Source organism: Syzygium oleosum, unplaced genomic scaffold, assembly GCF_021117445.2.
Source record: "Syzygium oleosum isolate NSW1041296 unplaced genomic scaffold, Sole_v2.1 Sole_v2.05, whole genome shotgun sequence".
Taxonomy (NCBI): Eukaryota; Viridiplantae; Streptophyta; class Magnoliopsida; order Myrtales; family Myrtaceae; genus Syzygium; species Syzygium oleosum.
Window position 1 is genome coordinate 12,495,371 of NW_026607489.1, and position 10,737 is coordinate 12,506,107.

The following is a 10,737-nucleotide window of genomic DNA, read 5'->3' on the forward strand; positions in this document are numbered from 1 at the left end:
CCCGTCCGGAATAGCTAACTGTAGCACCGTTCTTTTCATGTTATTCACTTTTGAGATTTTAAATTGATGATATTTCGATGACTACGAACACGTTTTATTTGATCTGATGACATTCTGTCGATGGATCATAATAACTTGTATATTAATTTTATGAAAACATTGGGAATATTTAGTCTCAAGTTCTTGTTGATGGGGTGGTTGTCTGCCTGGCCTGCCATGCGATGTCGTTCGATGAGATATGAACACGACCCGAAAACACGAACTGCCACGTCTACGCAAACGGGACCGCCTCATAGCCATTGCATGTTGTGAGCCCCCTACGTGTATCAGATCCATTCAGCTCGGGTGAATCCCAACTCGCGGGCGTAGTTGAATCGAAAGTGGATCGATCATCAATGCTGCGCAAAGAAATTTCGATCTCTCTCGTTTCCATTACCCCCACAGAAAAGAGAAGAATGTTTGACTCGATGCATGTATGCATACGCAGCCGCTCCTCTGCGCTTGTGTATAAATACACTCTTTAACAACTTCTCCTGCCGGACTTAGCCCCTTCCCAATACTCCCTCTCCCTCTCTCTCTCTCTCTCTCTGTCTTTCTCCCTCTGTGGAAATAGCAACAGCTGCAGCATAGAGACAGACAGACAACTGGTTATCCATTGATCATTGGAGAGGAGGAAGCAGAAGCCAATCTCTTCCATCCTTCTCCATTTGGTCACCAATAAATCTTCCTCCCCGCCTCTCTCCCTTCCACGAGAGAGCTGGCTTTTCGCATTGGAACTCAGAGAGCACCTTTACCTGAACCAATCCTCATTAGTCATTATGTTTTGAGGGCTCTCTGTCTCTCTGTCTCTCTGTCTCTGTCTCTGTCTCTGTCTTTCTCTCTGCCTGGAGCCGAGTGATTCATAAGTAAGTTTCTCCCTTGATTACTACTCTCCACGAGCTAACACCGTTTTTGCAAGTGTTTGCACGCTGTGAAACCACACGGGGCTGGTTCAAGAACACGGTGCCGAATCTGTATTAATTTTTTACCTTGTTGTTCTTTCGCATTTGGCAGTAGAGAGATTCGAGAAAGATTTGTGTTGTTATGTGGGCAAAAACCGATTTGCTCTTTTAAGCTCATATCCAAATACTCAAACTGCTTGCGACCCCTGATATTTAATACCCCAAGATTGCATCCTTTTATTAATGGCAACACAGGTTCAACTTTTGAAATATATACCGGATTTGTTTACCTTTTTGCAACTGATGAGAGGACCATTTCACCTGCAACTCCCAGGCAACAAACCAAGTTTCATTGTGTTCGCGTTCTCAATTGGTTCTTTTTGTTTGAGGGGGTGCGAATCGCTCTACTGACAACTTCCTCGTGTTTTTGAATGAGGAAGTCTTTAGAGATGGCCGGCACAGAGAGAAGCCGGTCCGGGAGGCAAAGCGCGGGGCACGGCCGGGCGGCGGCGAGCGTAATGAGCAAGAGCACGAGCAGGAGGAGTGGTTGGAGCATGGAGGACGTGTTCAGAGACTCCGGCAGGTCGAATAACGAAGACGAAGAGGCGCTGAAATGGGCCGCGATCGAGAGACTGCCCACGTACGATCGCTTGAGGACGAGCATCATCCAGTCGTTCACGGACAACAACAACGAGAACAATAAGGTGGTGATGGACAGTAAAGCGGTGGACCTGAGGAAGCTCGACATGGACGACAAGCAGAAGTTCATAGACAGGGTCTTCAGGGTGGCTGAGGAAGACAACGAGAGGTTCCTGAGGAAGTTCAGGCATCGGATTGACAAGTACGCCGATACCTCTCCGTCTCTCGTTTTACTACAACATCAAGGAGACGCTAGCCAATGCACCGGCGTATTCGTGTTTACGTGTTGGACACGAAAAGTTTCGATTTTCAAAGTATACAATGCAAGAGAAAGTCAGCCTCTATCATTTCCTCATGAATCTACTGACAAATAAAATCCCAAGAAAGAAAAAAGAACATCTTTAGGCAGACTATTTTCTTCAATCTTTGACGTGTACCTGGTCCTGGTCGCTTGATAAAACATCAGTTATTAAAAGCATTAAGCGGTAGATCCCGGTCAAACAGAGAAAGGGCAAATACATCACCCGATTTGGATTTTTGTGGTTGTTCCTTTTGTCCTAATTAGTTGGTGATTATGTGTTTTTGCAGGGTTGGGATAAAACTACCGACGGTGGAAGTTAGATTTGAGAAGTTGACGGTGGAAGCAGATTGCCATATAGGAAGCAGAGCTCTTCCCACTCTTCTAAATGCTGCCCAAAACATTGCGGAGTCTGCTCTCGGCTTGCTTGGGATTAGATGGGCCAAGACAACTCAGCTCACCATCCTCAAAGACGTCTCCGGAATCATAAAACCCTCGAGGTTCGAAGCCTCGACCTTCTATGGTCGAGACAAGGAGATTTTTATTCTGTCTAGTGTCGGCGGAGGATCGTCTTTTTCTACATGCAATTTTCAGGAGATCGACATTTATGTCAATATGCACGATTGAAATTTAGGGAATCAATACTGACGCCTTACAAATATTTTAGAAGATTGACATGTATGAATATTTTTTAAATGGCTGATGTTCTTATTAGAAACATCAAAGGGGAATTAGCTAGGATGGCTATAGTTAATGGCATCTACTAGGATGGCTTAAATAGATGGTTGAACTTCTCTAATTATGTGCCAACAACTTAGGTAACTCATAAATTTTTCTGCAGAGAAGATGCTCCAAGTAATCAGCTTGGAAACATTTAAATGGCAGTTCATTAGCTTTTTCCAACTTTAATTAGTTACACATTATTGAAGCGGCTTAAATTAATTTGTACTGTAAATTGTTAATTGTTGTCTTTAGGATGGCTCTGCTATTAGGACCACCATCCTCAGGAAAGACCACCCTTCTTCTGGCCCTTGCGGGAAAGTTGGACCCAAGCTTGAAGGTAATTAATTGATTAATTATAATGCATTTTTTTTTACTCAGAGCCCCTGTCAGATTAAGAATAGTTTTCCATCTAAATTGTGCATATAGTTAATGTTACATGGTGATTCAACACAGGTTCAAGGAGATATTACATACAACGGGTACAGGCTAAATGAGTTTGTACCGCAAAAGACAGCTGCATATATTAGCCAAAACGATGTTCATGTTGGGGAAATGACGGTCAAAGAAACCTTGGATTTCTCTGCTAGGTGCCAAGGAGTCGGGACTCGATACGGTAAATAAAATTCGATTAAGAACGCGACCAAATATGATTTTCTGGTCATCATCGTTAGGCAAAAAAATAAAAAGAGGAAAAAGATTGAAATTTGTGTGTAAATTTTTGCAGAACTTCTTAGTGAGCTTGCAAGAAGAGAGAAGTATGCTGGGATCTTCCCTGAACCTGAAGTCGATCTCTTCATGAAGGTAAACACATCTTGGGAACTGTTCTCTCGGATTAGTCACGTATACCTCATTAAACATGGGTCGGTCGAAAAATGAAAGCAAGAAAGAAGATGGCGTGACCATTTCCTATATACTCTCGACATGATTCGCATTGCAATTTAGATGATATCGCGTGCTTTTCAATTAATCAATGGCACGCAAATTAGTCACATGTAATTCTCAGTATGCAATTTCAAATAATGGGATTTTTGTTCTTCTTTTCTGTGATCTCCAGGCAACAGCAATGAAAGGTGTAGAGAGCAGTCTCATTACAGACTACACGCTGAAAGTGAGTGGCCCTACACACTCTTCTCAGCCAAATCAATCATGTTGAGCTAATATCGACAAAGAACATTAAATCCCATAGTCAGGAAAATCTTTCCTTACATGTATTTTGTTTCTTTCTTTTTGGTCAACATTTTCAACTCACCTACCACGTTGACGGTTGTCCAACTTTTATTGGTGAACTCTGGGGCCCATGCATGCTTGATATGCTTCACGCCTCATCTGATGAACAATTTTCAGTCGAAGAGCATGTCCGTGTCCACTACCAACCTCGTAACTGTTATGTCAGCTCTCAAGTTTAGTTCAGCGCCTTCACACGTTAGGAAATTAGGTACTGATTTGATGACTTTGACACCTCCAATTTGGGAGATCACCAACCTACTAGCAAAAATCGCACTCACGCAGGCATATGGCTAAAGCATTATTAATAAGCGCATGAAGCGACTACTCGGGTATCAAACTCTATGTGTGTTTCGCGAAGAGCTTTTTCGAAAGGTTGGGAAACTTGTAGTGCAGAGAAGATGAATTGATGACGAATTCTTACTTACAAATGACCATGAGTACTTATATACTTTAATTAGATAATGTACTATGATCTTATGGCATAAATTGAATCTACTATTTAGGATTAGTGAGGATCTCAGTTCTTTTGTTTGCATGTATAATTAACATGGGTCTCATTATAACACGTTCATATTGATGGAAAAAAAACAGATTTTGGGGCTTGATATATGCCGGGACACAATCGTTGGCGATGAAATGCAGAGAGGCATATCCGGTGGGCAGAAGAAAAGAGTGACAACAGGTTCATTCCATTCACCAAGACAAGATAAATTCTTTGATATGCGCCTTGAATCTTGTGGCCTTTTTTTCACTTAGGTTTGAATCCCGCAGACTGTTTTAGATGCATGTCGCGTATTTATATGTGAAGTTAGAAGGGTTAATTTTGATTTCTGGAGTAGCCTCCACATAGAACATGTCATGCATGGGGACATTCGGACAGTCCACATTGTTGCGAGGACTGAGTACGAGATCATTGCGATTTTTGGCTTAGTACAAAATACAAATTGAGTAAGTTAGAGGATTTAATTAAGATGGACGTATCACAAGTTGGAAGATCAGAAGTGGACTTTGACTGTAGTATTATATGTGGTGTTACACCACCAGGAGAGATGATAGTCGGGCCGACGAAGACGCTGTTCATGGATGAGATATCAACGGGCCTGGACAGCTCCACGACGTTCCAGATCGTGAAGTGCATGCAGCAGATCGCACACCTCACGGATGCGACGATACTGATGTCCCTGCTGCAGCCGGCTCCCGAGACGTTCGATCTGTTTGACGACATCATCCTCTTATCGGAAGGCCAGATTGTGTACCAGGGCCCCCGCGACCATATCCTCGAATTCTTCGAGCGGTGCGGGTTCCGGTGCCCAGAGAGGAAAGGGACTGCTGATTTCTTGCAAGAGGTAAACATATACTTGTCATACACAGTTCCTGAATAATGGGCATGTAGGGTTAAATGAGTCGGGTCGAATCTAGAGTTGAGCTGAAAAAGTAAAAATCATTGCTCGGGCAAGGCCCAGATTCTTGAGCTAGTTTTGGTTGCTCAATATAGGTTAGTACCATGACGTGCGTAGTCCGTGAAAAACCTTACTTTCCAATTAGGTAGTGATCAAAAAAGTTCATTTGATATGCTGTAGGAAATATCTCTTCCACTAATGATTAGCCGGTGGAATAACCTCTTCACTGACGGTTTACGTATGAACTTTGAAGTTAGATACAAAGGCTAGTTTACAAAGTCTGTAGGGGACTTTAAGAGGGTACTGACTCCTAAGTCGAGCATTGAACAAAAATCCACCGCATCACTTTGACAATCTATTCATTAGCATTATTAATGTATGAGTAATCACAAACTACTGGCACTTGAGCCCTTACAAGGAGGACAAAAGACATGCATAATTGCATGACATCACTCATCTTTGTGGTTTTTTGGCAGGTGACATCAAGGAAGGATCAGGAGCAGTACTGGGCAGACAGAAGCAAACCATACAGATACATATCAGTGAGTCAGTTCGCGGAGAAGTTCAAGCACTTCCATGTGGGAATGAGGCTGGACAACGAGCTCTCCATCCCATTCGACAAGAGCCTCAGCCACCGAGCCGCCCTCGTCTTCACCAAGTACTCGGTCCCCAAAATGGATCTCCTCAAGGCCTGCTTCGACAAGGAGTGGCTGCTTATCAGGAAGAACGCGTTCCTCTACATCTTCAAGACTGTCCAGATCATCCTCGTGGCGATCATCGGATCGACGGTGTTCATAAGGACCAGGATGCACACTCGTAATGAAGAAGACGGTGCTCTCTACGTCGGCGCGCTCTTGTTCTCCATGATCATCAATATGTTCAACGGTTTTGCCGAGCTCTCGATGACCATAATGAGGCTTCCAGTGTTCTACAAGCACAGAGACCTTCTCCTTCACCCTGCATGGACTTTCACCCTCCCCAATTTCCTGCTGACGATTCCCGTGTCCATTTTGGAGTCCACTGTTTGGATCGTCATGACGTACTACTCCATTGGATTTGCACCCGAACCGAGCAGGTACTTCTAAAAAACGGTCCCTATTTCTATTCAGTTTAAAGTTCCTACTGTACAGAAATTCATGTAGCGTACAGATTTAAAGGTACTCTATAATGTCTTAGTCGTAACTGATTGTTTGTAGGGAGTCTTGAAATGTGAATTGAACTGGCATCTAACATTCTCCTACTTGCAGGTTTTTCAAGCAACTGTTGTTGGTATTCCTGATCCAACAAATGGCCGCTGGAATCTTTAGATTTATAGCCGGAGTCTGCAAGACGATGATTATTGCCAACACAGGTGGAGCTCTCATGCTCCTCTTGGTGTTCATGCTCGGCGGTTTCATACTTCCGCGAGGTCAGCTTGTCATTCATTATTTCATTGAGAAACGATGTGCTGCAAAACAAAGTGGACTGTGAACATGAAAATGCTCTGTATGTATGTGGCAGATCAAATACCGAGCTGGTGGTCATGGGGTTACTGGGTTTCTCCTCTGACGTACGGTTTCAATGCCATTACTGTGAATGAGATGTTCGCTCCAAGATGGATGGATAAATTGGTAATAGTTATCTTCTTCCCTTTCCACCTTATAGACTACAGCATGTACTTAGACTCAGAAATGAGCAATACCGAGGTAGATCTTGTAACTATCCAAGAAACGGGGATCACTTGAACTTAATTTGCATTTCAGGCCTCAGACAATTTCACGAGGTTAGGCATTGCAGTGCTCAAAAACTTTGATATCTTTCCTGAGAAAAATTGGTACTGGATTGGAGCAGCTGCACTTCTGGGGTTCACAGTTCTCTTCAATGTGCTCTTTACCTTTGCCCTTATGTACCTAAACCGTGAGTAACTAACATAAACTGCAGTTTCTTCCCTTGTATCAAATTCTAAAAGCTCTTCTGTTTTATTGGAACGTGATAGCTCCTGGGAAACCACAAGCTATAATATCTGATGAATCTGCGAAAGAGATGGAAGTTCAACAGGAAGGATCGGAGGAAGAACCGAGAATGAGACGATACCCTTCCAATAAAGATCGGAAAACTAGATCATTATACACCTTCAGTGGAAGCAATACGGGTAAACAAGCATGAAGAGCTAGACTAACAACTTGTAGAGTGGACTAAAATAGCTGAAATGACCATGGCTCTAATGGATCTTTCAGGGGAAATGAGAACTCAGAGAGCGAGTAGACCACCGAACACTAATGAGTTAAGTAGGCATCATTCATCTCCTGAAGGGGCAAATGGTGTCACTCCGAAGAGAGGAATGGTTCTTCCTTTCACTCCTCTGGCTATGTCCTTTGACAATGTGAACTACTTTGTAGACATGCCGGCAGTAAGTTTCCATGTCCTGTAAGCCTCTATATATGTTTTTATTTACAAAAATGAAGTATGTTCAGACTTTAATCCTTTCTTTGCGTTAAATAGGAAATGAAAGAACAAGGAGTTACAGAGGACAAGCTCCAACTTCTTCAAGAAGTAACGGGTGCGTTTAGGCCAGGAGTCTTGACGGCACTGATGGGAGTCAGTGGAGCTGGAAAGACGACATTGATGGATGTTTTAGCGGGAAGGAAGACGGGTGGTTACATCGAAGGTGACGTTAGAATATCTGGATTCCGGAAGAAGCAAGAAACCTTTGCTCGAATATCCGGGTATTGCGAACAGAATGACATCCACTCTCCTCAAGTCACTGTGAAAGAATCTTTGATCTACTCGGCTTTCCTCCGGTTACCAAAAGAAGTCAGCAATGAAGAAAAGATGGTAAAGACTTATCTGGCTTTCTATATCCAAGAGTCAGAGAAAGAGCTTGTAAAAATTCAACTCAAGAAATGTATATTTTTTTGTGTTGAATTTTCCAGATTTTTGTGGATGAGGTGATGGAATTGGTGGAGCTGGACAACCTTAAGGATGCCATAGTAGGCCTTCCGGGAATTACAGGCCTGTCAACTGAACAGAGAAAACGGCTGACTATTGCAGTGGAGCTTGTCGCGAATCCTTCAATCATATTCATGGACGAACCTACATCAGGCCTCGATGCAAGGGCTGCAGCCATTGTCATGAGGACAGTGAGGAACACGGTTGACACTGGCAGGACGGTCGTTTGTACGATTCACCAACCGAGCATCGACATCTTTGAAGCCTTCGATGAGGTAGTTACTGAAAAAAAGGAAATCTCTTCACATGTCTTACACTCATGTACATTAGATGACGCAACGCTGACCAAAAATGCTCTATATCAGCTTCTACTGATGAAAAGAGGAGGACAAGTGATCTACTTGGGTCCCCTAGGTCGGAATTCTCACAAGATCATCGAATACTTTGAGGTGACTAATACTCTTAAAGTTGTTTGGACACGATGATAACTAATCCTAGATAGCATCAATTTACACGTGTTAACTAAATGCAGGATATACCCGGGATCCCAAAAATTAAAGAGAAGTACAATCCGGCTACATGGATGCTTGAAGTGAGCTCGGTAGCAGCAGAAGTACGATTCCAAATCGAATTTGCCAAACACTACAAGTCCTCATCCTTGTATCAGTAAGTCAAGTTATTCTAGCAAGAGCATGTGTTGATGAAGATAATGGTGTCACCTTCTTGATCTTGAGCTAAAATGTGTGACCTGGAGCAGGAGAAACATGGCTTTAGTGAAGGAACTAAGCACGCCTCCGCTGGGAGCCAAAGATCTCTACTTCCCGACCCAGTATTCTCAGTCCACATGGGGACAGTTCAAATCATGCATATGGAAACAATGGTGGACTTACTGGAGAAGTCCAGAGTACAATCTTGTTAGGTTCTTTTTCACTTTGGCTTGTGCCTTGATGGTTGGAACAATTTTTTGGAAGGTCGGCACTAAAAGGTTGGTGAGGGCTTGAGGGGAAAAGACACAAAATTTCCATGTACTAGTTGTGTCGGTCTCTTCTTGCTTCAAACTTGCTATTGATTTGGTGTTCTTTCGTTCATTCCACCATTCCAGGGAAAATTCTAATGATCTTACCATGGTAATTGGAGCCATGTATGCGGCTGTGCTATTTGTTGGAATCAACAACTGCGCTACCGTGCAGCCCGTTGTAGCCATCGAAAGGACGGTGTTTTATCGAGAAAGAGCAGCCGGAATGTACTCCTCACTGCCTTATGCCCTTGCACAGGTGACGAGGAAATAATTCATTTCAACTGTCTGTTTCTCGATCTCATTTTAGTGTCAACTACTAAAAGTCCAATCGTTTGCCCCGCCCTACAATGAGCTCAGGATAGTCGCGGGGGGGTGGGGGCGGGGAGGAGAGGGAGAATTTTAGCTTGATGAATTTCTAATCCTTATGGTCATAATTTTATCTTTATATGTCAATGTAGGTTATCTGCGAAATACCATACGTGTTCGTTCAAACCACGTATTACACATTGATAGTGTATGCAATGGTGAGCTTCCAATGGACAGTCGAGAAGTTCTTCTGGTTCTTCTTTGTCAGCTTTTTCTCCTTCCTCTACTTCACATACTATGGCATGATGACCGTCTCCCTCACACCCAACCACCAAGTGGCCTCCATCTTCGCCGCAGCCTTCTATGCGTTGTTCAATCTATTCTCTGGATTCTTCATCCCGAAACCAGTAAGTTATTCCTTTAGACCCTCATAGAATATGAATTTGTTTTAAATAAAATTGTTTTGCCCTGAATCTTGATGCAAACACAATTCTCTGTTGGAACTTTCAGAGAATACCCAAATGGTGGTTGTGGTACTACTGGATTTGCCCTGTGGCATGGACAGTGTATGGTCTGATCGTGTCGCAGTATGGTGATGTCACAGACCACATCAGGGTGCCTGGGATGTCACCTGACCCGACTATCAAGTGGTACATAGAGCATCACTTTGGGTACGACCCTGGTTTCATGGGGCCGGTCGCCGGAGTCTTGGTAGGTTTCGCGGCGTTCTTCGCGCTTCTGTTTGCCTACTGCATAAAGAGTCTAAACTTCCAAACGAGATAGGTTAGATGGAGGTCAGTAGGGACAAAAGAACTCCAGCTAAGCAGAGACTGATGTAGATTTTTTTCCCGAGTTCCAAAATATATGATGTAATTAGTGTTTTAAGTTGATTTTTTTTAATCAATGTTGATCAAAATATAAGAGACAGCACAACAGTGCTTTTCCTACTTATAGTAGATGATGATGATCAATATAGCCAAGTTTCTGAGATGCAACTTGTGTATGTAATGCTATAGCATTTAGGTACAGAGCAATTTTTATCTGCCTCCGACAGTTTCATTATTCCTGGCAATCGATTCATGCTAGACTCCACATTTATTTTGCCCTGATTTACGTCTAATACATTCCTTAAGGTTGTGTATAATGAGTACTAACAAACCAAACCAAGGAGGGAAATCATTACAGTGCGATCCAGCGCATGTGAATTCAGTACGTCCCAGACACTCGAATGTGTAGGTCTCGTGGCAGGTCCGTGCA

The 10,737-nt window shown here is 43.1% G+C and overlaps 1 protein-coding gene across 2 annotated transcripts; it reads left to right on the plus strand.

The window, feature by feature from the left end:
- The first annotated feature begins 748 nt into the window (after positions 1–748).
- Positions 749–10,475, plus strand: LOC115678278 (ABC transporter G family member 29-like). 2 transcript variants are annotated; one of them, XM_056311953.1, is made up of 23 exons: positions 857–1,013; positions 1,382–1,782; positions 2,169–2,378; positions 2,854–2,938; positions 3,055–3,214; positions 3,326–3,402; positions 3,656–3,709; positions 4,420–4,510; positions 4,873–5,174; positions 5,705–6,303; positions 6,476–6,636; positions 6,729–6,838; positions 6,971–7,124; positions 7,204–7,359; positions 7,445–7,617; positions 7,710–8,042; positions 8,141–8,431; positions 8,522–8,605; positions 8,689–8,822; positions 8,914–9,141; positions 9,259–9,430; positions 9,633–9,887; positions 9,991–10,475. In XM_056311953.1, exons 2-23 carry the CDS (start codon positions 1,391–1,393, stop codon positions 10,261–10,263), a joined length of 4,494 nt encoding a protein of 1,497 aa, XP_056167928.1. In that variant the 5' UTR covers positions 857–1,013; positions 1,382–1,390; the 3' UTR covers positions 10,264–10,475. The 2 variants fall into 2 exon arrangements, with proteins under 2 accessions (XP_056167929.1, XP_056167928.1); XM_056311954.1 differs by lacking the exon at positions 3,656–3,709 and having other exon boundaries at positions 749–1,013.
- The last annotated feature ends 262 nt before the right edge of the window (positions 10,476–10,737 follow it).